This window comes from Euphorbia lathyris, chromosome 5 (genome assembly GCF_963576675.1).
Source record: "Euphorbia lathyris chromosome 5, ddEupLath1.1, whole genome shotgun sequence".
NCBI lineage: Eukaryota > Viridiplantae > Streptophyta > Magnoliopsida > Malpighiales > Euphorbiaceae > Euphorbia > Euphorbia lathyris.
The window spans coordinates 92,628,801-92,655,650 of record NC_088914.1 but is presented as its reverse complement, the minus strand read 5'-3'; the positions used below and the strand labels follow the sequence as shown (position 1 = coordinate 92,655,650).

Below are 26,850 nucleotides of genomic sequence, written 5' to 3'. Positions count from 1 at the left end.
GGTCGTCCGCTGTAGTTCTTAGGCCATTTTGGAACGAACATACCTCAACTAAGCATGGTTCACATGCATACAGTCCAAATTACTCCAGAAAATCACTAACGTTATATAAACATTATTACATAACTCGAATACATATTTCGGCACATATACCCCGTCAATACATATATAAAAACTCAAAATTAGTCAAGTAAATCACATACCTTATTCTTCTGTTTCTCGTCAGCCGTATCTGCCTTCTTCTTTCCCGTTCTAGCCATTTTACCGATGTTGGAAATGCGATCGCAAATTTGTATTTACTGATCGCAAAAAGACGTTACCTTTTGATGGAGGAAGTGAATGGCTAAGGATGGGTGGTTACATGGGTGTTATGGGTATTGTAGAAAGTGAAGAGTCTAATTAGGTAGCATTTGTTAAAATGGGTCTATATATGTAAATAGACTTTACCATTAATTTATTTTTGTAATTTTCACTTCCAAAAAATAAAAAAATTCTAGATTTCTCAAATTCTAAACTTTTTTGGAATTATAAATTCTGAAATTTTAGAAATTCTGGAATTCTAAATTTCTAAAATTCCAAAAAAATCTCACAAATATGAAATTCTAGAATTTCTGATTTTTCTAGAAATTTTAGAATCCTAGAAATATGAAATTAATTTCATATTTATGGAATTCCAGAAATCTAAAATTCTAAGATTTTAGAAATTCAAAATTTTCAAAAATTCAAAAATTTCAAATTTCTAGAATTTTAGGACTTTCAGATTTATAGAATTTCAGAAATTCTAGAATTTCATATTTCTAGAATTTCAAGAATTCTGAAATTCCAAATTTCTACAATTCCAGAATTTTCTAAAATTCCAGAATTTATTGAAATTTCAAATTTTTGGAATTCTAGATATCTAAAAATTCTGAAATTCCAAAAATGTAAAATTCTAGAAAATTCTGGAATTAACTATAGGTACGGGTAAAAACATAATGTACACTAGCTAACAGTAAAACACGATAACAGTTATGAGATTAGAAACTTGCTTTTGTAAGTTCATTAATTTAGTCTAATGTTTAATAGCCATGAACTTAAATTTAAAATTATTTGAATTAATAATCAATCCAACTCAACCCATGAATTAATTCTTTTAATGGGTTGGCCTGGATCATAACCCAAATACAAGAAATTAATTCATTATACACCCTTAAACCGTACTTTACATTACCTTACCTTGTTTCCAAACATACAACAATGTATTTCATAAACTATTATCAAGCCTTGTTCAACTTATCTTACCATACTTTAATTACACCCCATCCACCTCCCAAAACACTTGAGGAGGCTCATAGGGTGGCCACTAAATAGAAGAAGCTAAGTGACAAAATGAGAAGACGACAACATGAGTATTATTAAGCCTATATTATTTACGTAGTCTGATTTAACCAACCCGAACCATTTAGTTGAACCAAGTGACTCATGATCCAACAATAAATACAGTTTGACGTCCAGTCCGATTCTAATAGCTTTAACAACAACTACTAAAAAACATTAAACATACAAAATGTAACAATCATACAAGATAAATTCCATTCACTACTCTTATTTCACAGTCTCAATACAAACCCCAAAAAATCTCAAATGCCATCAGCCTAACATGTAAGACTCAAACCCTTAAACCTTTCTCAGAATGGCCTCTGAAAACTTCCTATATTAAATAGTGTATGAACTAATGCAGCATCACTAATACCCGGGACCGAAGCATAGCCGCCCGCAAGAGCACAGCGTACGCAATGCAACAAAACTAAAATGTATGCCAACCCGACACCCGCCCAGTAGTACATGCCTAATATTCCATTGTAGTGTATAAGAGGGAAAAAATTGCTTGTACACCATACCACTTGCAATGATGTTTCTAGCAACATTCCCATCATAAAATGGAACCTGAAGAAATGAGGTAAGTCTTTGTTCTTCACAATACAAAGATATCCAATGAAGCAATAGATCATTGGGAATAATATAGGTAGTCTCGAGATGGCGCCCGGGATGTAATATACTAAGTCTGCCAAGAATTCATAATTGTCTAAGAATGGTTGGATGAAGGAACCTGTATCGGACATCTGCAGGGCGATCAAATAGGGGAGACATGACAATGTCCTCCACCACCATTCTGGCTTCTCAGCAGACACTGGGAACGGTAACCTGAAAATGTTACTCTTGTGTGCTTTAGGGAGCCCCGAGGATCTTCCCCGAATGGGTAACCAAGGAATTCCATATGGCGCCTGCTCAACATGTTGATCTCCGAAAAATGCTGTTGAAGCAGCAGAAAGGTGTGATAACTGCTTTTCTGTCAAGTTAGTAGTAATAGTATTATAATTGTTAACGTTCCGCACCATAAAAGAACTAGAGAACATGTTATATTAAGATAATGTAGATAAATTAATTAGTACTCCCTCCATTCCTTTTTATAAGCCATTCTAGCAATTGAGTTTTTTTCCAAAATATAAGTATTTCTAGTTTTCCAAGAACTTTTAGTTTAGTTTTCCGGTCCAAGCATTAAATTTTTTGTCTTGGTCCATGTGTTTTTTAATATTCCAATACTTATTCCCCAATAGTGACATGAGAGAGAAAATTTTTTTAGTTAGAACAATGTAAAATCATTAATTTCACTCAATATTAATTATATTTCTTAATCTGTGTGAAACAACCTAGAATGACTTATAAAAAGGAATGGAGGGAGTATCTTTTATCTGTATAATGAGATAGCTACGAGCGGGGAATTGACACATTTGTGGTTAATTACGACAGAACTTCTTCATTTAGGGTTGATTTCAAACTATTTCTGTGTTTGAGGTGATTTTGGGTCGCCCTGCTAGTTAGGAAAGCGGAGAAGAGTCTGCAGGAATGTTTTATCAGTCTGCCTGTCACACAAACGGACCAATATCAGTCTGCCTGTGTGACAAGCAGACAATATCGTTCCGCCTGTCACAAAAAGGCTCAAGATGCTTTCAAATGTGTCAGTTCCCTGCTACCAGCATAAAGTCATACAGGTTCTAACACCAGTTTGCGAGGTAATAATGCGAAGATACAACTATTTAGGAAGCTATATGACAGCTCAAAAACATATGAAAACAGTCAATTAATTAAACATTGATCCATGTTTTTAGAACATTCTCTACAAACAAATGCACATTATTGCAAAAGGCTTAATCCAAAAAAGGTGTCTGCTCCGACAAAAGAAAAGAGATAAAATGGAAAAAGTGAGCTTGTGCATATGCTGATCCATAATACATGTTAAAATTTCAAGGAATGTTTAAGCTCCCTATCAATATGGGGCAACTTTGTTGCTCAAAATATGTGATACAAAAAAGTATCACTTTAAACAGAAAGTTATACCATTGATTTGATTTCTTATACACATCCAAACTTCCATACGAAGCATATTTATATCATGTTACTAGACCCTAAACCTTCGATCCTAACAACAAAAGATCGCCTTTTTCATGATCAAGATGCTTTCAAAGTAAAATGCAAGTCAAGGAAATGGAATAAGTAAGAACCTTTAGAAGAGCAGGGTTGCATCCAGTGATTTGGTCCTTTTGGACTCGAACACATCCTTAATTCAGGGAAGTTCGATTGGCAAACAACCAATGAGCTACTTGGCAAGGCCTTGCCTGCCCCTACGATTTTGTTCCGCCTGTCCACAATTACATCCTTATTCCTGGTCACAAGTCGCAGTATAAGACACATATGTATCAGCAGAAAACACAAAGAGATCAAATGAAAAATTATCACAATTGAGGCAAAATAATAGTATGATCCATCATATTCAAGTCATAACAGGGGTATGCAATGACACATTTATAGTCAGTCCCTAAATTATTTCTCTATTTGTGGTGGATTGAAACTATGTTGTGGTGCTTTACCGGTCACAACAAGCAGTTCACCTGTTAGACATGTAGACTGCTTTGAATATCTAACAAAAATCTTTCTCATGCCATCATGAATGGCGGAATGAACTATAAAAAGAGAAATAGTTTAGGGATTGACCAGAAATGTGTCAACATCCTGGCATAATAAGCCTGAAATCAGCTTAATCCCTGATTAGGTTTGCAATCCGAAAACAGGGGAAATGCTTGTCCACTAATGGTTGGTTGTCAACATGAAGGCATTGAGAAACACAATAAAAGAGCTAAAAAAGAAAAATGCAAACTAGATCAAAACTTTGAACAATTTCAGCAATTAATCCTCTGCTCTGCTGCATAGACCAAGCAATTTGATAATTATTATTGGTGAGTGATTATGTCTAAACTAAATATTGCATCAACACTTTTGATTGGTAAATCTCTAAACCGATTATTCAGCCTCCCAAAATCAACTTACTCGTTTCTTAACATATATGAATTTCTCTAATTCAAAAAGAAATCATTTCAGGATCCTCCTCCTCAACTATATATAACTCGAGAAGAAAACCAAAATTTTCTCCAATGACCTAATCTCTAAAAAACGGATTTTGTTTTCATCAAACGAAAACAGAGTTCATTATCTGATACAAAAAGCAAATAATTTGTAATTCTTTGGAACTATAAAAAAAATGGAGACATCTGATTAAAGTAATAGTTCTAGCACAATTTTTAAGGCACTACTTTCATGTCCATCGCGATTTCGAGTCAATTCATCTACTTCCAACGAAAGAGAATATAAACGAAAACAGAAAGAGCGAAGAGAAAAGAACAGATACCGGAAAGCAGAAACACCTGCGATAACGGCCGGAACAAGAAGTGAGGAATGGCTGATGGCTTGGCGAGATGCCTGAGTACCGGCGGTGGCGACAGCCGCCCTAGCAGCAACGGCGGGCATCCTCCTCGGATTCGACTCGTCGCGTTCTCTCTCGAGAAATGAAAAATTGCTTTGCATGCAAGAAACATGAGACAGCACCAATATATAGCGGATGTTACGTCGTCGTTTTGACCAATTGTATTGGTATGGCGGTGTGGCCGAATCGGTAGTCAAAGGAAGAGTGTCGAGAACATTCTTAAAAAAATGCTAAGTCTTAATTTTCATATTTAGGAAATGTATATATGGGTGATTTATTTCCTTAATAGATGAGTTTATTTTTCTCCATTTCTCAATTTCTTTAAAATTATAAAATTAATTTAAATACCAATAAATATCGGGTTTTACTATTCACCGTTTCCAAATTACTTATCACTGCCTCTTTTTGGATATTTTTGTCATTTTTATTTTTCCATTCAAAAACTTAATATCCTCTCTCTCCCGAGCCAAAACTTGGATTTATGAAAAATGAACCCAAGAACGTTGAGGAAATCGAATAACTACTGTTCTTATTTACACTAATAGAAATTCGTCTCCAAAAACTAACCGATCCAATCAATATATATATAAAAAAATCATCGAAAATGTGCTAAACAGGTGATTCACACCGTTTCTACCTAGGCGAAATGGTGTGAATCATCCGTTTAGTACATTTTCGATGAATTTTTTTCCGAATCCGGAGATAAAACTCGTGTTTTCAATTCAATTTTTAAATAAAAATACTTATCTGGGGAATCATTAGTCTTTTTTCTTTACCGTGTTTAAGTTCCATTAATGTTGTTCGGATTTTTGAATTTCGAAGAAATTTGAGAGAATTTCAGTTTTTGAGTTTAAAAAATGAAAAGGGAAAAAATGTCCAAAAGGGAACGGTGATAAGTAATTTGGAGGTGGTAAATAGCAATCCACTAAATATCTCATTTATTAATAAAAACTATCAAATTGAGTGACTAGAGATTAGAAAAATAAAAATACTCTCTTAAATTGTCTGCTCTATGTATGTTTATATTGTGTTTGTTTTCCTACTCCGGTAATGAAAAATTTACACATGGTAAGAGTTTGTTTGAGTAATTTGATGTATCTTGGGAGACGATCGTCAATAGCAACAAAATCTGTCTTAAAGAGACTGCTAATACAGCCTCAAATTTGTCTAACTCTGTCTTTTAATTTCTATTTTTATTGTTTATATATTTTCTGTGCTAATTTTGTTTTTTTTAATCACATCTAATACGTTTGCCTTAATGGAAAAGAATAGAGAAATTGCAGAAAATAGAGAAATGAAATGATTAAGAGAAAAAAAAATAAAGGAAGAATGATAACAATAAGCATAAAAGTAATTTAATTTTGGATGAGTTGGACTTCTGTTTTTAGGCGGTGAAAAGTGCTGATGTGGTGCATTGACGGGTCTTTTTTTTCGGTTGTTTACCGTAGTGTGATGTTACCCACAAAGTCGTATATTTTAGTGTGCAAAATTGAAGGTTGTACTTCAAAGTGTGATACGAGCCAAAAGTTGTACACTGCATATGTAATTTATACGAGAACGTTGTGAAGGCATTACCTTTTTCTTCATGAGTATAGGGGCATGTTAGATAATGGATGTGAAGTTTGTCATCATGCTAAACATTCTAGAACTAACTTTTAATTGAGTGAAAATAAATCCACTCGGGTTTTTGAGTTGATACATTGTGATTTATGGGATCTTTATGATGAAACATCATATTGTGGTGCCCGTTATTTTTTAACTTTAGTGAATGATTATTCTCGTATTGTGTGGGTTCTTATTGATTCATAAAAGAGAAGTTATTAATATGCTTATGTCTTTTATTGCAATGATTGAACACGTCAATTTTCTCAAAAGTTGAAAATAGTTTGTAGTGCCAATAGAACAGAGTTTCACTGCATGAAAGAATACTTTGCAATGAATGGTATTTTGTTTCAAACTTTTTGTGTGGGGCTCCTCAGTAAAATGAAAGGGTAAAACGGGAACATAAGCATATTTTAAATGTTCCACGTGCTTTACATTTTTAAGGAGGTTTGCCCATTTATTTTCTGGTGCAATGTACTCTAACTGTTGCTCATTTAATAAATCGGATACTATCTAGTGTTCTCCATAATAGACTCCTTCTGAAATTCTTTTTTGTTGTTCCCCGAGCTGTAGTGATTTACATGTAGTTGGTTGTTTGGCTTTTGCTAATAATCAGCAAGCTAAATGAGACAAATTTGCTAGTCGAAGTCATAGAGGTGTTTTTGTCGGATATCCTTTTAGTAAAAATGGATGGAGTTTATTTGATCTAAAAAAGGAAATTTTTTGTATCTAGGGATGTGAAGTTCTACGAAAATTTATTCCCTTATTTACAAAAAAAAAAAGAGACTCCACTCTTGCACCTACTATTGTCAGTACAGATACTCTTCCTAGAGAAAATATTGTTGAACTTGTAAAACTCATATGAGCACGTGATGAAGCGGTGGCAGCTCCTCAACCAGTCACGGTCCCTTCTAATAATGAGTCTCCTTCAACTATAGAGCCTCACTCGTCACTTACTCCGGTGATTGATATACCACGTCGGTTTTGGTTGATTCCCCTTCGTAAATCATCGATGAGGTGGTTTTTGAAAATACAAACAGTACAAGTGAGGAAAAACATGGGTCGTGGTTTTATGGAGAAGCAGCCTTTCATAAAATTGCAGGACTTTGTCACATACACAGTTATAAAGAAAAGTCTATCTCTCGCTCCATCTGGTCCACGCAATCCTACTCCCTCAAGTACACCATTTCCTATGATAGATTATGTTAATTGTGACAAATTTTTCTATGAAACACCAAATTTTTCTTGCAGCTATAACTTACGGCATTGAGCCAAAGTGTTTTAAGGTGGATGTTAAAGATATCAGATGGTGTACGACAAAGCAAAAAGAAATTCAAGCCTTGGAGGAAAATGAGACCTAGACTATGAAAAAACTACCTCTTGGCAAGAAAGCACTTGGCAACCCATGTGTATTCAAAAGTAAATACAATTCAAATGGAATTATTGAGAGATTGAAAGCACAATTAGTTGTTTTGGAAATCATCAAGTTGAAGGCATTGATTATAATGAGACCTTCGCTCCTCTAGCAAAAATGGTGACTGTTAAAGCATATTTTTACTATTGCTGCTTCTAAGCATTGGGAGTTGTATTAAATGGATGTGCATAATGCCTTTCTTCATGGTGATTTCAATGAAGAGGTTTATATGAATCTTTTACCAACTTTCATTCTAATAATTCCACTTTGGTGTGTCGTCTGCATAAATCGTTGTATGGTTGTTAGTTTGCCAATCTTGTGACTACTTTGAAGGGGTATGGTTTTCGTTAATCATACTATGATTATTCTCTCTTTACTTACACTCAAGGACATGTGTAGATTAATATTTTTGTGTATGTCGAAGATTTGATCATTTATGGTAATGATTCTGTTGTTGTGTCTAAATTCAAAGCATATTTGAGAAATGCTTCCATATGAAGGATCCTTGGTGTACTTAAATATTGTTTTGGTATTGAGGTGGCTAGAAGTTCTTCCGGGCTATAGGTGAAAGAAAATATATACTTGGTATTATCTCTGAGGCTGGTTTGTTTGGATCAAAGTCGGCACCATTCCAAATGGAACAACATCATCAGTTAGCTCGTGTTTTTGGTCTTCTTTTTTTAAGGTCATAAGCCATACCGATGTTTTATTATGCGTATGATTTATTTAGTGGTTACTCGTCTTGGCTTGGCTTATTGCATTCATGTTTTGTCCCAATTCATGAAATCTCCTTGATAAGAACACTAAGATGTGACATTGCGTGTGGTTTGATATTTGAAGAATTCGTCAGGACAAGGCATTCTTCTGCACTCCGACAGCAAGTTGATGTTGACTGAATGGCGTGACTCTGATTGGGCAGCTCCCCCTTTACCCCGGCTCTCTCTAAAGGGTTGGTTTGTATTTTTAGGACATTCATCAATTTCATGAAAAACTAAGAAGCAACACATTGTAGCTCGCTCCTCAACTGATGCTGAATATTGTTCTATGGCCTCCATTAATTGTGAACTAAAATGGTTGAAAAGACTCCTTTTGAGTTCGGGTATTTATCATCCCAAGGCAATTCCTCTTTATTGTAGCAGTCAGTCTCCTTTACGTATCACACATAATCCGGTTTTTCATAGTTGGGCATTTTAGACTTATATGCTCCAACTTGCAGGGAGTGTTGAGATATTGTTGGATTGTTATTTCCTTATTCTCCAGATTAGAAATTTACTAGCATGAGTACTCGTGCAATGCACAGGATGTTCAATAATTTTCTTCACTTACATATATTTATTTATTCATATATAAATATAGTTGAAATAAATAATAAATAAAACAATTTAAATAAAAGTTATTTGATTATGGAAAATTCCTCACAAATCGAAAAAGGATATAATAAGTGACATATGTATGTTTAACTTCGGTCAATGTATAATGTCAAAATTATATTTGTCTAATATAGTAAAATTACGTAATCTGTGCATTGCACGGGGTTAAATCTAGATATGTAATCCGTACTTCGACATATTGAAGTTGCTTGTCATTTCGTGTGCGATGCGATACAAGATGGTCTCGTTGCATCATCCTATGTCCCGGTGACGGACCAATTGGCGATATTTTTACCAAAGCTTTGAGCAAGAAACAATTTGATTATGTTCTTTACAAGTTGGGCATTTTAGACTTATATGCTCCAACTTGCAGGGAGTGTTGAGATATGTTGGATTGTTATTTTCTTATTCTCCAGATTAGAAATTTACTAGCATGAGTACCCGTGCAATGCACGGGATGTTCAATAATTTTCTTCACTTACATATATTTATTTATTCATGTATAAATATAGTTGAAATAAATAATAAATAAAACAATTTAAATCCATTTAATTTATTGCACAGATTGCATATTTTTAATTGATAAAATCTATAAAATAATTTTAATATTTTATTTTAATACGTCTTGAGTTATATAGTTCATTTTTTCTTTTTAAACTTTTAATCTACACATTTATGAATTTAATTAATAATCATCAAATTTAACGTTAAACTGAATTTTATGTTCAAAACCGAATTTTTTGGTCATCGGAGGTTTAATGTGATAAAAAAAAAGATCAGAGCTTTAAAATGTTAATTTAAAATAAAAGATCAAAAACTTAATACACTAAAAAACTATGAAAGATAAGAAGATTTCTTAAGTTTTTACATGTCATATTTCTTAATAAAAGATAATAAAATTACAATTAAAAAATAATACCAATTGTTCTTGTACCTAAAATAAATCAACAATAGCATAAAGAAGCTAATACATAAACTCATATATTCAACTGAAAACATATACAGAATAAAATAAATGTAAAACCAAAGAAATTTGAAGAGAAAAATTATAATTCTTCAAAAGTATGTAGAAGATGCATGCATAAATATGGACCCACTTTCTGCATTGAACTACTTTGCAATTCTTAGGGCTCTAGATGAACCCACTTTCTGAATAGCAGGTTTTTTTGTTTTTTTTGATAGATGAATAGCATGCAGGCATTACAACTAACAAAATAGCATCATTGTGTTGAGTATATTCTCTAACCCGGGACAATAAATAAATTACAATATTGGTCATTAGGGGGAAAAAGGAAGAGAAAGAAAAGGAGAAAGGGGAGAAAGAGCTTCAAATCAAGCATCCTAAAATAGAAAAAAGAAAAAAAAAAGATAAGGTACCAAAAATAGGTCTAAGGTTTTTGGAAAAGTACTAATTTAAGCCCAACGTTCAAAATAGCACCAATATAGGCTTAACGTTTACAACATAATATCAATTTAGGCTTAACGTTTACAATATAGCATCAATTTAGGCATCACGTACAAAATAGCACCAATATAGGCTTAACGTTTACAAAATAATACGAATTTAACCTTAACGTTTTATAAAATATATACAATTTAAACTAAACGTCGCAATTTTAAATTACTTTTAGTTTGCATATATTACACGAGCCATGGAATTTAGGAGTCATGGATATTTTGAATATGATATGGTTAATTTAATTGTGAAGTTTAGCTTAAATTGTATATATTTTGTAAAACGTTAAGCTTAAATTCGTATTATTTTGTAAACGTTAAGCCTATATTGGTGCTATTTTGTACGTGATGCCTAAATTGATGCTATATTGTAAAGGTTAAGCCTAAATTGATATTATGTTGTAAACGTTAAGCCTATATTGGTGCTATTTTGAACGTTGGGCTTAAATTAGTACTTTCCAAAAAACCTTAGGCCTATTTTGATACCTTATCCCTAAAAAAAAATTATACACATCAAAATGACCATGACTGGAAATGGCATCTTTAAGATCAACAAAAACAAAAACTTTGAGATAAAAATTCAAGCTCAGCCTCATCCATCAACTCCTTGACTATCTGCCTCTCCTCTATGGGTGTCCAAGTCAGGCAACTACTGCCCCCATTCTCCATCAAACCTGTAAATAAGTTCATAAGATTTCCTAGCATAATCTTTGCTATGGTCACTTCAAGAAAATAGGGACATGATTTCCAATAATTCAGCAACTTAGCATTCGCAAGAACTAAGGCCCTTTCCTCTTTCAGTGATTTTCTATCAGGTAAAATCAGAATATCATAGTTCAAAAGTTCAAAATCAATCAATAACTCTTAATTAAAATATCATTATCTACATTTAGCTTATAAGGTAAATTGCCAAGTACAAAACCCATGAATCAAGCAGTGATCTATATATTCAAAACTTCTAGCCAAGAAGAAATTGAAAGTAATTTCATACCTAATAACCCAAGCATTCTCAGATTCAACTACTATGAATCGAAAACCCATGATATATTTCACAACGTGCTTACTTCATCGAATTGAGAATTCTGCATCTGAAAACTTCACGAAACTGTTACCTGCATGAATCGATCAAGACAACCACAATTAGATTCAACTATTATGAATCAAAAACCATGATATTCCACATAGCGTGCTTACTTCAGCAAACTAAAAATTATGCATCTGAAGGACATAAATAAAAAAAAAAAGATGAAAACAAAAGCATACAAATAGAGGGAGATGTAAAATTGTTCCAGAAAGGTTGGATTACCTGAAGTGGGTTTTTTTTAACACATACAAAATTAATAAATACAATTTTTCTAACCAAAAAATAAATAAATACGGTTTTAATTCAATAAATAAAAAATTTTATATGCTCTACAAAATAGCCATGTAAACAAAAACTCTAAAAGAGCATAATGGAAAGGATAATGCTCAACTTTCAACAAACAAATATCTATTGTTATACAATGATTTGATTATATCATACAAAAGAAGGATATAATGACCAATGCGAACAAATATAAGCAATTACAAAAAGCACAGCTTATTAGTTTGCAACTAATTATTCAACGGCAGAAATGAGCAAATATATATAAAAAGCAAAGATGCAATAGGAGAAAAGATAAAGTACCCATTGAGTAAATTTGAAAGCCTGATTTTCATTAGGCTAGGAATTTAACCAGCAAAAGCTTCCACCAAAGCTAATATCCCAAGCTTGAAACTGGGATGAAATTGATAGTAATTTCTTCCAATCTGAACTCAAATTTCATCATCCCAAATTATCTGCAAAAGGAATCAATTATAAACATAACAACACTTTTATACAAAGAGAAAGTAGAGTTAAAGGTAAAACAAAGCATAAGACCAGAGAGATCATTGAGAGGAGATGGTCGATTAAGAATAGAAGCTAGCTCTTGATTTCAGTCTTCCCTCTCAACCAAAACCTGAAATTCCCAATCTTAATGAGCCCCGTTTTATGTGTGTTCTTGGATTCACAGAACAATTTTCAAAATAATTCAATGCATATAAAACCAATACGAACTCAAATTTCTCATAAATATTGTAAAGGAAAAATTATATAAAATTGAACACACAAAAATGCAAATGTATACCTTTGAAACCATGATAGATTGAATGAAGCGGTTATTTGAATGGGTTGGGAAGAAGTTAAGGGACGGAGTTTCAGAGAGTGGAGAGGAGTTTTGGTATGTTTGAGATAATAATTATACAAAAAAAAAAATCCAAAAATTCAAGGAATCGACAGATCATTATTTATAATTCTAAAAATTCAAAAAAATTACATGTCAGCATTTTATCTATAGCTTTAGTATATAGTATAGATAAATGGGTGTTATTTCCTTATTTTTTGAATTGTGAACTTATGGGTGATTTATTTCTTTATTCTCTAGATTAATAATTTATGGGTGTTTATTTCCTTATTATCCAAATTAGGAAATTTTGGGTGATTGATGTAAAAAATTAAGTTTTCCCTCTTGTTTTTTTTTTTTTAATCGTTTCCCTCTTGTATATATATACTGCTTTGTTTCAATGAAAAGATAGAGAGAATAACTAAACTTATCACAAGATTATAACATGATAACTCGTTTTTAATTTTTACACTCTTTACAGATAGGGATAATTACCCTTTGTCGTTTCGGGAAAAAATGCAAATTTACTTCTACCATATGGTACATTACTACTCCGAACATTTCCAATTAAAATCAAATTTATTTATATCTAATAGAAAAATTGAATGAGCCTGTTTGATTGCCATATCGGTCCATCAAACAAGTTTACTGATAAAGTGAAATAATCTCCTGCATTTTGACAGATTATTTATAATTGTGTTAATGATATACTAAACATTTTAATGGATTTTTTTTTATTAACTTGTATCTTACATATTTAAATATTTGTATTTTGGCAATTTTTATAACTTTGTTAGAAACATAATTAATGTTTAAAATGTCCAATATAACAGTTAAATAACAGATCAAATAACAATAAATCATTATGTGCACATTTTTATGTTATATAGGAATAAAATTGATCTTGTTAGGAAATATTAAAGATAAAATTGTGTTATTTTATACGTTGTCTCAACGTCTACCCAAAAACGAAGCAGGAAAATTTAAATCTTATCTCTTATAAATAATTATCCCCAAACTCAAATGATTATATTATTTAGTTTGAACTTTTTCTATTTAATTCTTTTTCTTATCCTTATACTCATTAAACTTATGGTGGTAAATAATTTATTAGTCTCCATATTTTTACGTTAGTTTTTTTATTTTGAAAAATATATTATAAGGTCACTATCTTTGATTATATACTAACTAAAGGTAAATGAAAAAAAATAAGTCTAGAACATTAGTTTGGAGGAACTAAATTTTATGACAATTGCAAGTAAAGTATAGAATGTTTAGTTATATTTTTTTTCTAACTATATTTTAGGGATAAGATGCAAAAATACCCTTAACGTTTATAGACAGGAGTAGTTTTAATGGTGGAAGCAAAGATCAATTTTACCCATAACGTCGACAAGTTAAGTCAATTTCAGACATTATTATAAAACAAAGGCTTAATAATACATTATTTGCCCCCTGGACTTGTCGAAAAAGCTTGATTGGCCCCCTGAACTTTCAAAGTGTCCCGATAGCCCCCTCAACTTGCGTAAAATGTTCAGGTAGCCTCCTGAACTTGCGTAAAATGTAATCAATTGATCACTCGGTCGCAAAAAAGTAAGTTAAATGCGGAAAATGTATTCCACGAATCTTAAAATGTTATTACATAATTAAAAAATAGATAAAAATGAAGTTATTGCTTGCTCAACATATACAACTTGTCTTCTCTAATATTAGAACTGTATACTCCGATTTTGGTCGTTTTACTTTTTTTAAGACTCGTGCAATACATCTTCCACATTTAACCTACTTTTTTTTTGCAATCGTGTGATCAATTGATTACATTTTATGCAAGTTCAGGAGGCTAACTGGACATTTTATACAAGTTGAGGGTGCTATCAGGACACTTTAAAAGTTTAGAGAGCCAATCAAACTTTTTGAACAAGTTCAGGGGGCCAATGATGTATCAAGCCTAAAACAAACACAGATATTTGTTACTTATTATGCATCAAGTTGGTTCTAAAAAAACATTTCATATTTTTTGTGATCTAATAATAAAATTAGAGATTAATATTTTAAAATTCAGTGAAATATTTGATTTTTTTGTCCAACTCGTATAAAATACAGTATATTTTTTAAAAAATTTAAAACTTTTCATGTTTAATCATATGCTTGTGATATGTTACTAATGAGTGATAAAATGACGTACATGTGAAGTGTAGATGACAGATTCATGACCAAGAAGACAATTTGATGATAATTTCTCCAATTGACGTAATGATATCTCAGTAATGGCTTAGACCTCAGAAGGGAGACTTCTTCACCTTCCACCTAAGCTGCCCAAAACCGATCTCAGGAAACATTAAGAGGGCGTTTGGTTCACAAGGGGTTAGGGAAAAGGAATCAAGAAAGTGAAACTAAAGGAAATGAAAGGAATAAGCATTAATTCTCCTATGTGTTTGGAAACTAAGAGAAACTAAAGGAAAGGGAATCCAATTCCCTACAGGCCTAGGATAATGAGCTTAACCTAAAGTGGGGTAAACCCATAATCTAAAATGAGTAAAAGGAATGAGTTTTTTTTTAAACAAACAAGAACAAAGGGAATGAAACCCTCCCATTCTCATTCTCATTCCTAAAGACCCCGAACCAAACGCCCCCTAAAGCTTCATAAGGTCTTTCTATCCCGGTATAGGTAGGTAGTCCACATTTTCACAGCCATGTCTATCCAGGTAGGTAGTTCACATTTTCACAGTCATGTCTATTCACCGTACAGGAGATATCATTATCTGATGCAATGTTAACGATCCGAGTCTTGTAAATAACAAGGCAGAAGGCTGAGGATGTCTTGGTGCAAAGACTAGGCATCTAGTGGCAAAGCCACGAAAGAGGGTCTAAGGGTGAAATTGCAGCGTCTGAGACTCCCTTCCGAGACAGAGGACCACCTAGAATCGCATCTCCGACGGACCCCGAACACCCGTTCCACTGTCATTGAAGCGAACCTCCAATCCAAGTTTTCTCAGATTTCCAATGGTATGAACCAAGAACATAAATTTCATTTTCTTATAGATCTTGACATGTGATCTAAGAGAACGAATACTTCTGCGAAAACTGGTTCTTGCAGTCTTGCAGAATCTAGAGAAGAAATCAAGGAAAAACTACGGAGGAGTCAGGCGAATCCTCGAGTGTCGAGCAGCAGCCTTCAGTGATTTTAAATCTTTGATACCTGCTGGAAGATTCTTAATTTTTTTGCAATCCTGAGGATGTCTTGGTGAAAAGACAAGTCTTCTAGTACCGAAGCCAGGGAAGAGAGTCTAAGGGTGCAATTGCAGCGCTCCGATACTCTCTTCCAACAGAGGACCACCTAGAATCACACATCCGGTGGCTGAATGCGCAACGGACTCCGAACACCCCTTCCACTGTCATTGAATCAAACCTCCAATCCAAGTCTTCTCAGATTTCCAATGGTATGAACCAAGAACATAAGATCTTGACATGTGATCTAAGAGAACAAATACTTCTGCGAAAACCGGTTCTTGCACTCTTGCAGATTCTAGAGAAGAATCAAGGAAAAACTCCGGTAGACTCTGGCGAATCCGCGAGTGTTGAGCAGCAGCCTTCAGTGTTGAGCTTCAATGATTTTAAATCTCTGATACCTGCTGGAAGATTCTTAAGTTTTTTGCAATCCTGCAAATTCAAGAAGCTGAGCTGAGTTAAAAGCCCAACAGATTCCGGCAATTCTTCAAGTTTACAGCAGCCTGACATGTTCAGCTCCTCGAGTGCCTTCGAATCACCGATGCTTCCGGGAAGATTCATTAGATTCTCACAAGCTTGCAAATTCAAGAAAACAAGGCGAGTTAGTTTTCCAATTGACTCAGGCAATGCCTCAAGTTTAGAGCAGCTAGACATGTTGAGCTTCTCAAGTGATCTTAGATTACCAGAACTTTCTGGAAGATTCTTAAGGCTCTTACATTCTTGCAAATTCAAAAACACAAGATTACTCAGAAGTCCAATGGAATTATGAATTCTAGTCAATTTAATGCAATCTTTCAGCACCAGTTTCTCAAGACAGCGGCAGGCTTCAAACTCAGGAGTCTCAATGAGTTCATGTGAATGGCTAAGGTTAAGGAATTTCAGCTTCGTTAAACTCTGTAAGAAAAGTAAATAAGTAAGATAATTTTCAATATCAAACAAGTAATTCTATGTAGACATGACAATCATCGTGTCCGTGTCCGTGTCGTGTCAATTAATCGAGCTAATGTGAAATGAGTCGATCTTAACTCGACCCAAAAAAAAAATTGTGTTATAATTGTGTCCACCCAATTGGGTTAGCATCGGTTTCGTATTATGTTTGCGGAGCACATGTACTTGTACGACCTATCAATGGCAACATTTTAAAAAAATAGGAGGATATACCAATACAACAACAACAACAAAGCCTTAGTCCTGAAATGATTCGGGATCGGCTAACATGAACCATCATATGAAACCGTACAATCAAGTCGTGTCAGCGACACAAATTCTCTCCCTCCACTCTGTTCTATCCACTACCATATTCTCCTCAATCCCTAATAAACTCATATCACTCTCAATCCCTCTCCTGCAAGTTTGCTTAGGTCTACCCCTACCCCTCACCACTACATCCCTTTGCCACTCTTCAGTCCTCCTAACCGGCGCATCAAGCGCTCTTTGTCTTACATGGCCAAACCACCTTAGTCGGTTTTCCCTCATTGTATTCTCAATAGATGTAACCCCTACTTTTGTCCTAATTATTTCATTACTCACCCTATCCTTTCTTGTATGACCACACATCCATCTCAACATACGCATGTCCGCCACCGACATCTTATGAATGTGACAGTGTTTCACTGCCCAACACTCCGTGCCATATAACAATGCTGGTCTGATTGCCGTGCGATAGAATTTTCCCTTCAATCTATTAGGCATGCCGGGGTCACAAAGGAAACCCGTAGCACTCTTCCACTTCGCCCAACTAGATTTAATCCTATGAGCAACATCCCCATCTACTTCTCCATCCGTTTGGATAATAGATCCTAAATACCGGAAGCACTATGAGGCCTGAACAACTCTCTCATCTAGGGTGATTGTCCCTGCCTCCCTACTCCTATCGTTCCAGAACTTACATATACCAATACTTCTAAATATTTATCTTATTTTTTTATCGGCACCGCCCAAAAGTCTGACCTAAAATCTATGTAACAAACTTTTAGTTAGGTTCGTGTAATGTATTTACAAGTCACATATAGACATGTAAAAATACGGGAGGTTTGAGTCATGTTCGGAGGTGATAATTGTAAATTTATTAGCTTTATTAAGGCTAAATACATCAGGAGCCCCCTGAACTCACAAGATTCATTAGCTCCCTGAGCTTGCTCAATATCAAACAAGTAATTCTATGTAGGGGTGACAATCATTGTATCTGTGTATTAAGAGTATGGTTGAAGGTGATATGTAAACATGAGAGGATATAATAATTTTAAATATTCGTGTCTTTTTCAAGTTAAGAAATCAATCTTACACAACCCAAAAAAATTCGTATTACTTTTGTGCAACTCAAAAATGACCCATTACATGTTTAATAAAACACTAAATCGCTAAATTTGTGCAATGTCTCAGGTCATGTAATTGTCACCTTTACTTCTACAGAAAATAAAAAGGGTAAACTATACCCATGACCTCTCAACTGTGACGTTACTAACATGATTACTCCTGAATTTCAAATAAAAGTCCCTGAATTTGGATATATACTAACATAAAAGTCCAAATGACCTATGTAACCGATTGACCACGTGAAAAGCTGGTAACTCACACTCTTTTATGTTTATATATCAAAGTGGACATCTCTTTTTGACTTATTGTTGGCAGGCGGAAAGTTCGAACTAACTACCCACACCGCCCACCTTTCTTAACACTGAAGATAAGCTTCCGTACCTGACCTTCTGGTTTGAACTCACCGTGTTAGTAGATATCAAAGTTGAGGGATCATCATGTTAGCAACTCAAAATTGAGCTATCGGCATTTCACTTGATCAACCAGCATTTACACAGGTTCAACCGTCATATGAACTTTTATATAAGTATATGTCAAAATTCAGACACTTTTACGTCCGGTTTTGGGTCATCATGTTAGTAACACCAAAGTCGAGAGGCCAAGAGGCCATGTGTGTGTTTTACTCAAAAAGAAGATATAAAAATACCTTAACTTCCTCAGAGAACTTCTTTAGTTTACTACACCGCAGATCAAGAGCAACCAGATTATCCATAGCTAGATCAAATGGTATAGATCCCAAAGGAAATTCATGCCAACACAGCCATCTTAACTTAGTGGAAATATATTCAAAGCTCCCTTCAAGGCGCACATGATTGAGCTGAAGCAGTCTTAGCAATTTCATCTTCTTGAACACTTTAGTTTTCCATGGCCGTTTTAATCCCGGCATGTCTAGAATAAGTCCTTCAACAGCTTTTGTACCCTGACAGAGAAAAAAAAAAACTATTAGAGAAGCGAAAACAAAGACAGGGTCGGATTTATCGGGGTCATGAAGAAAAAGGTAAATTATATTGTATGACGTATATTTTAAAAAGGTCATTGAATTTCATTTCTTTTCAATAAAATCATTGATTGTTTTTTCAATAAAGTAATTCTGGTTAATAAAGGGCGGCCCTGTGCACTACGCGTGTCCGCTTAAACGAGGGTCCGGGGAGGGGTCCCACCATAAGAGTGTACTAGGGGCAAGCCTTCCTAGGCCAATTTTTTAGCAAGAGGCCGCTCCTAAGACTCGAACCCGTGACCTCTCAGTCACACGACAACAACGTTTACCGTCAGTAAAGACCAAAAAAAAAAAAAAAAAGTCACCGACATAGTTAAGTGGCAGCCACATTGAAAAGGGCTACGTATGATACGACAGTCACTGTGACAACAAAACAAAATTACATTTTTTTCTTCACTTAAACCAACTGCTTGAAAAATGGCACATAACAGCAAAAAAATATAATCTTTTATTTTTGTAGCTGTCACCTTGAGCAGACATGACTATCATGTCATACCTAAAAGTAAAAAAAAAAAAATTCAACGTGGCTGCCATGTTACTGTTTCAGTGACTTTTTCGATCTGAATTAGCCAGAATAATTATATGGAAACAAAAAGAGAGTTCAATGACTTTATTAAAAGAAGTGATGTTCAGTGAGCTTTTTGAAATAAATCTCAACCTTTAGTACCATCAGTGCAATTTACTCCGGAAAAATTTTATAGTGTAGAAATTTCCATCGCTAAATGTAAAATTTTCGTCTGTAATTACAGTATATTCAGAAAATTGTGAGGGATTTGGTATTACCGACGGAATCTGGATGGAAATAGCCGTAGCTGATACTTTATCTCAGCAATTTTTAACACATTTTTGTCAATTTGGCCCCTAAGCGTTTTATTTTGTTCTAGCTCTGCTACCACATAAAATAATTCACTTACCATTTTATTTGTTAATACATCAGTTACATCTTCTTGGTGCCATAATCTACTGCGCCGCCCAGGATCCGTAAGAACAGTACCATGTGGTTTCCGAACGATTTCTCTGCCCATATCGCGAATCAAATCGTGCATCACCAACTTATTATCAGAATCAACTTTTAGAAGACATTTCTTCATGAGTGTATTCATTCCGTCAATTGGGAAGAAACGGCAGCCGTCAAGTATGCTCATTACATAGTCCTTATCATACCCAATGAAGAAACAAGCAATATCAAGAAATATGAACTTTTCTGAATCATCAAGAGAATCATAGCTCAGTTTAAGTTTGCTGTAAATATCTTTATTGCTGATCAATTTCAATTTCTCTAATCTACTGCTCCACGCATCAGCATTTTCGCCCCGTAAAGACGAACCCAAAACTTCAAGAGCCAGTGGATTTCCCCCAGAATAGTCTGCAAATTTTTCTGCATAATCCATGTGATCTCCTAAGGGACAGCTTTTATCAAAGGCATGTAAGTTCAGGAGTTGAAGCGAATTGCCGTAACCCAATTGCTTAACCTCGTATTGCCGATACGATTCAGTTGATTGAAGTAAATCCTTTATCCGAGTCGTTATTATCACTCTACTTCCTGGAAAAAACCAATCACCTTTCCCTAAAATCTTACTTATTTGATCCGTTTTATCAACATCATCTAGGACAAGAAGAATCCTTTTGCGCCGTAATCTTTCTATTATTAGAGTTAACCCTCTATCAACAGTATTTATCTTTTCATATTTCCTTCTTAAGGTTGCAGTGAGAAGTTGCCTCTGCAAGTTTGATACTCCCTTCGAAGCAGATGTTTGGCTGACGTTTTCAAGGAAGCATTTGCTTTCAAAATTATCGGATATTTTATCATAAACCTCCCTAGCGAGGGTTGTCTTGCCAATACCTCCCATTCCATATATCCCAATTATGCGAACATCTTCAAGTTCGTCGCCAATCAATGAAATTACATCATTTGCTCGAGTATTTAAGCCAACTGGGGGGATGCTCACGCAACGTGACGTTCGATTAAGTCTCTTCGAAATCTCCTTAACAATGTGATCAATGTTTTTTGCCTCATGCCTGCAAATTAAGAACTACATTAAACACCAGTACTCGAACAGTTAACAAAGCCAAAAAATTGCATTATTTGTTGATAGAAAATGGATGCTTCCACTTTCTACAAGTCATAGAAATCTTACGAAACTTCCTAATATGCTCGCACATATGCATATCCGAAGAGTACAAGCTCTAAAACTCAACGAAAATAATAAGTAAAGAATCATTTCTTATATAATCTTTTCCCTAGTAGGATTCATTCACAGACAAAGTTTTCAATTTCTATTCTAATTAGGAGAAACAAACTAAATTGGATTAGAATTCAAGAGAAGGTCACACTAAGACGAGTCGTTTACAGACATACCCTAACGATACGCTTATCTATCAAATACAATTTGTTTGCATACAACTAAAATGCTACCAAAATGGCTACAAGAGTATAACTTCTCAGTTAAGAAACAGGATTGCATTTATAACCATGCGAAAAGAAGATTTCAAGGAGACAATTTATCAAACACCTAAACAAAAATAGTTCAAACTTTAGCAAAATCAATCTTAAACCAACATTCAAAGCCTGGATCAAGTGAAACAAACTCATTAAAGCGTGTAAACATGCACATACAACTCCTTGAAACCACAATCCATACAAGCAATTGCCCGAAAACTTACTCATCCAAGTGCTTCCGCAAATCAGGACGCTTCAAGGAGGCAACTTTTCGGAGATCCTCCTTGCACATTTCAAGGAAATGTTCTTCATAGCGCTTTTCATGACAGATGCTTGTTATCAATTCAACTTATAATAGCTACATTTCTATAGATTTTCTGTAACAAACTCGTTCTGAGGAGGGGGCGTCGGGTGGAAGAACTGAGCAAGTAATAACCCTAAAGGATGACAATGGGGTAGGAATAAAATCAACACTGGAAATGGAGAGAGTGTGACGGGGATATATGATGCATTTCAAAGTAGTGAGGCTCAATGAATTAGACTAAAGCCAAAAGCAGGACAATATCTACATGGAATGGATGAGGAACGCGCAATGCGTTGGTTCAGCGACGAACCAGGCGGAAGTTAGCAGGCCAGAAAGCAACTCGAAATAACCTTTATTACTACATTTCGTAAAACTTGACTTTCATAGGATCAATGGTTCGGGGAAAAGCCTATCTCAGTGATGTTCAAAAAGGGGTAACAACTCAGTTCTGAGGGGTTGGTGAGGCGATAGAAGGCCTAAACAAGAAGTAGCTCTAACGGATGTACATGAGGGCAAGAATGAATTAAATCTCACGTCAGAAATAGAGAGAGTGACTGATTATATTAGTAAAATGAACTTGCAATATATGTAGACACATTTTGAAACCGTGGGATCAAAAAATGAAACATAACACAGTATTACACCAAACTTACGTTTTAATTCCGCTTCATATAAAGATCCAGGCATAAGAAACAAAGGACACAACATATGCTTATCTATCAAATACAATTTGTTTGCATACAATTAAAATTAAGGGTCAAAAAGAACCCTAAAGTTGGCAGGCAGGGTAAGTTTAGCCAAATCGAAGTTTAGGTATCAACTCAGTCCCAAAGTTGGCAAAACTTGATATATTAGACCAAATTTGATAAACTTTCTAAATCTGATTGCTTTTGGGCTAATTTGTCAATTTTTGACAACTTAACTAAACTTGAATTTGAACTAAATTGAGTCTGTTTGCCAACTCCAGGACCATTTTGACCCTTAATTCCAACTAAAATACTACCGAAATGGCTACAACAGTAAAAGCAGGCTCAAGGGAAAGAGATGAATGGATAAAGAACGATCCCAGGTGCCATCTCAGTTAAGAAATAGGATTGCATTTACAACCATGAGAAAACAAGATCCAAGGTTCATTGAGACAATTTATCAAACACCAAAAGCAAATTAATCCAAACTTCACCAAAACCAATCCTAAACCTCCATTCAAACCCTAGTTTGAAACAAACTCATTAAACATAAATCTCCAAATGCAATTTCCAGAAAACTTACTCTTCCAAGTCCTTCTGCAAATCAGGGCCCTCCAGGGAAGCAACTTTTCGGAGATCCTCCTTGCACATTTCAATGAAATCCTCTTCGAATACCTTCTCATGCTCCACAAGTGCATCTCCATAGCTTCCACTGCAACTCCCAACATCCGATCGATCTACACCGTAATAGATAGGCCAAATATCATCTGGTTCTTTAAATTTGAGAATATGATTAAGCTCCTCCAGACACCAAGTGGAATTGGCATAATCTTTCGAAAGAATAACCAAAGCAATCATTGATTCCTGTATTCCTTTGATGCAAGCTGGTCCAATTCGTTGACCGTAATCGATTTTTTCCTCGTCGAGGAAAGTACGGATTCCGTCACGGCATAAAGCGGCGTAGAGGTGGCCGATGAAGCCCTTTCTTACATCGCTTCCTCTGAAACTCAAGAACACGTCATCAGTCCAGTTTGAATTACATGAGGAAGGAGACATTGTAGATGTTGATTTTGGTCAGTTTGAGACGAATGCTAGTGTTGCATTTTGGATTTTGGCGGCTGCTCATGTTAACAGTATGATTGATATCTTCTTTTTTGTTATTATATTGTTATTTTGTACAGTGTGGTTGACTTCAAATATTCCTTCGGAAATGACGCCGAAAGTTGCTATCCGTGTGAATTGCTATTTATCTTCCCTAAAATTAATGTTTAGTGCTTTTTATTGGATAATTTTACATTTTTTATTTTTTTGTCCTTCCAAAAATTGTGAATGATTTCCTTCAAAAAAAACTGTGAATAATTTTTTTTCTAAAAAATCCGTTTTTTGATTGAAAAAATCGAAACCAGTTGACTTTTTTTGATTAAAGCTGAAATTCTGAAAATAATTAATAAGTTACAACCGAAAACCTCAAAAATAGATGATTATAAATTGATGAAATTGAACGAAATACATTTTTCATGAAAATATACGTTATTTTTCATAGACAGTCATGGAAACCACCTGAGAAAAATAACCGGTCACAAAAACAGTCTGGCTATTTACTAGGCATTTTCCGTGACTGTACAGTCATTCACAGTTTTTGAAAAAAAAATAAAAAATGAAAAATTATGGAATAGTTTATTTATTAGTTTTTGGAGGCGGTAAATAGCAACACCCTAATTTAAGAAATAGTTTATTTATTAGTTTTTTTAAAAAAAATTTATTTATTAGTTAATGATTATTATTTTATTTTGTTAAAGAGGTGGAGTTTTCCCCTAGCGACAAAAAGAAAAGCAGACTAACGCGGAGAGAAGATTTCACAACTATTTCTAGAAAAGTCGGTAGAAAGTATACTACACTCTCGTAGTGATCCAAGGAAATAGATTCTGCGAAGTTAGTTATCCAATCAGCCGCATTGTTCTCGGGATAGACATGCTAAAGTCTAACGGTCCAATTCCACGCAATTGACTCTTTAGATTTCTGAAGTAACCAAAAATAAAAATATGGAGAATACACATTAGTAATAAGTTACACCAGTATCTGAGAATCGAGCTCCATAATAACGAAACAAAAACCTTTTCTTCAAGCAAGCTCTAAACTGAAATATAAACCCCATAGCTTCGCTAGAACTGTCGTACACACAACCAAGTTCGTTGTAAAAGCCCCCAAACCAGTCGCCAGCCATCTCTCGAATCAATAATCTCCCGTAAAAGGTAGCCTCGGGTTCCTTTTACTCGCGTCATCCGAGTTAATTTTCACCTAACCCAAGTTAGGAGGCTTCCAACCAAGTTGGGTTAATAAATTATGTATTTCCTAGACTTGTTCAAAAATATTGATGACTTTCCTAAACTTTCAAAGTATTTGATAACTCCTTCTACTTGTTTAAAATATTCTGATAGTCCTCTCAACTTGCTTAAAATATAATAAATTGGTTGCAAAGAAGTAAGCTGCATGCAGAAAGTGTGTTACACACATTTTAGAAAAGTCAAACGATCAAGCTTAGTGCATAAGGTTCCAATATTAGAGAGGACATATTTTATAGTTGAGCAAGTAGAACTTCATTTTTAATATGTTTTAATCTATTATATGAATTATGTAATAACATTTCAAGGCGTTGCAAAATACCTCCCGCATGCAGGTTACTTCTTGCAATTGAGTGATTGATTGACTATATTTTAAGCAAGTTGATGGGGCTATCAGAACACTTTAAAAGTTCAGAGGTCCAATCAAGTTTTTTAGACAAGTTCAGAAGTCAAATAACTTTAAGTTTTTTTTTAGGAAACATTAATTTAGCTTTAAATGTATAAAATAACATCATCTTAACCTCAATATTTGTGAAATCGTGTAATTATAGTCATCGATATATGAACTTGGGTAAATTGGTATCATTTCACAAATGTTGAGGCGCTAAATTTGGTTATCTAAAGCAATAATTGCACCATTTCACAATATGGTTGGGCAGAATGTATAAAAACAATTGGGGTTCAGAAAATAGCTTGTAAAACGAGTTTTCCAACATGAAATGAAGTGAAATGAAAGTCTAAAATCAAACTCAAAACAAAAGCGATGGACGCAAGGATTGAAAAAGTTCACATTGGGTTCCTAGTACCGTTATATAAACTTTGCTAGATAATTTAAAACTATTATAAATTCAGAAAAGGAAATGTAAATACGCAATATTGACACGAGATTTAGTGGAAAAATGGTCTGCTTTATTGATGTAAAATAATTTGAATACAGATGTTTAAATAAAGCAAACGATTACAATTGAAATGAATTCTATACCAACATATAGCTAAACTAATTGCAAAAATAAACGTAAACAAATCAATAACATAATCTCAAATTGGCTACCTTGACGATGCTTTGATCTACTGTCTGTTGGTCCCGTGTGATTAGTTCCAAGGGGGGGTTAGGAACTAATATAACTTTTTCGCTAATTAATCTTGCTGACTTAATTATTTCAATAAGTTGATTAACTCAGCTTTGGTCAGCTTGGCCGAACTTAGCGTAAGACAACTTTAGTCAGATGATGACTAAGACTGTTTTACTTGAGAGTTGAGAATTGACACTCGTGTGGTCAGTTTCCAACTCAGCACTCCAATTTACTTAGTGTCAGCTTCTCACAGTTTGTATGCTGAGTAAATATAACAATCAACACAAGCGCGCGCGCGCGCGCACACACACACACACATATATATATATATATATTTGAGATAGTTAGAAATTACTCAGTATCACTTATCCTGGTTCGGCCTCTCTGCCTACGTCTAGTCCCCAGAGTCCTCCGGGCTTTTAGAATCCAATACTGAGCTCTTTAAGGGTAGAGCACAAACCGATTACAGGCAGTTGAATATGCAAGAGTACCTTCTTCTATTCATCTACTCAACTCTTACTAAGTGCTACAACCCAACACTTAGATTTCTCTACTACTAAGTACTAAATACCAAGTACTCAGCACGCACACTCTCAATATTACAATTGATCACACACTTGTCCCTTTTAAGACAAAGAACAC

The 26,850-nt window shown here is 34.4% G+C and overlaps 2 protein-coding genes and 1 long non-coding RNA gene across 6 annotated transcripts; all 3 read right to left on the bottom strand.

Annotated features, from left to right (window-relative positions):
• Positions 1 to 1,518: 1,518 nt before the first annotated feature.
• LOC136228694 (protein TIC 20-IV, chloroplastic) lies at positions 1,519 to 4,881 on the bottom strand. Its single transcript, XM_066017143.1, has 3 exons — positions 4,721 to 4,881; positions 3,540 to 3,700; positions 1,519 to 2,326 (listed from the first exon to the last, which is right to left on the bottom strand). The coding sequence occupies exons 1-3, from the start codon at positions 4,837 to 4,839 to the stop codon at positions 1,665 to 1,667; spliced, it is 942 nt and encodes a 313-aa protein (XP_065873215.1). The 5' UTR covers positions 4,840 to 4,881; the 3' UTR covers positions 1,519 to 1,664.
• A 5,268-nt stretch (positions 4,882 to 10,149) lies between these two features.
• LOC136230157 (uncharacterized) lies at positions 10,150 to 12,916 on the bottom strand. The gene is made up of 5 exons (XR_010689285.1): positions 12,787 to 12,916; positions 12,540 to 12,618; positions 12,306 to 12,457; positions 11,628 to 11,748; positions 10,150 to 11,310 (listed from the first exon to the last, which is right to left on the bottom strand). It is a non-coding gene; the product is annotated as an uncharacterized lncRNA (long non-coding RNA).
• Positions 12,917 to 14,352: 1,436 nt separating this feature from the next.
• Positions 14,353 to 23,918, bottom strand: LOC136229524 (disease resistance protein Roq1-like). 4 transcript variants are annotated; one of them, XM_066018379.1, is made up of 5 exons: positions 23,377 to 23,918; positions 20,278 to 21,382; positions 19,013 to 19,285; positions 16,734 to 16,944; positions 14,353 to 16,625 (listed from the first exon to the last, which is right to left on the bottom strand). In XM_066018379.1, exons 1-5 carry the CDS (start codon positions 23,847 to 23,849, stop codon positions 16,360 to 16,362), a joined length of 2,328 nt encoding a protein of 775 aa, XP_065874451.1. In that variant the 5' UTR covers positions 23,850 to 23,918; the 3' UTR covers positions 14,353 to 16,359. The 4 variants fall into 4 exon arrangements, with proteins under 4 accessions (XP_065874451.1, XP_065874450.1, XP_065874452.1 ...); XM_066018380.1 differs by having other exon boundaries at positions 16,473 to 16,625; positions 16,852 to 16,944; XM_066018378.1 differs by having other exon boundaries at positions 14,354 to 16,944.
• Positions 23,919 to 26,850: the final 2,932 nt, after the last annotated feature.

What these genes read in the sequence shown, in the direction of transcription:
- LOC136228694 (XM_066017143.1), bottom strand. Translation starts at nt 4,839, where the DNA reads ATGCCCGCCGTTGCTGCTAGGGCGGCTGTCGCCACCGCCGGTACTCAG. An exon ending in GCAGGTGTTTCTGCTTTCCG is followed by an intron (nt 3,701 to 4,720) that starts GTATCTGTTCTT and finishes ACTTGTGACCAG; the next exon opens with GAATAAGGATGTAATTGTGG. An exon ending in GCAACCCTGCTCTTCTAAAG is followed by an intron (nt 2,327 to 3,539) that starts GTTCTTACTTAT and finishes CTAACTTGACAG; the next exon opens with AAAAGCAGTTATCACACCTT.
- LOC136229524 (XM_066018378.1), bottom strand. Translation starts at nt 23,849, where the DNA reads ATGTCTCCTTCCTCATGTAATTCAAACTGGACTGATGACGTGTTCTTG. An exon ending in TTGCAGAAGGACTTGGAAGA is followed by an intron (nt 21,383 to 23,376) that starts GTAAGTTTTCTG and finishes CTTAATTTGCAG; the next exon opens with GCATGAGGCAAAAAACATTG. An exon ending in AGTTCTCTGAGGAAGTTAAG is followed by an intron (nt 16,945 to 19,012) that starts GTATTTTTATAT and finishes CTTTTCTTACAG; the next exon opens with AGTTTAACGAAGCTGAAATT.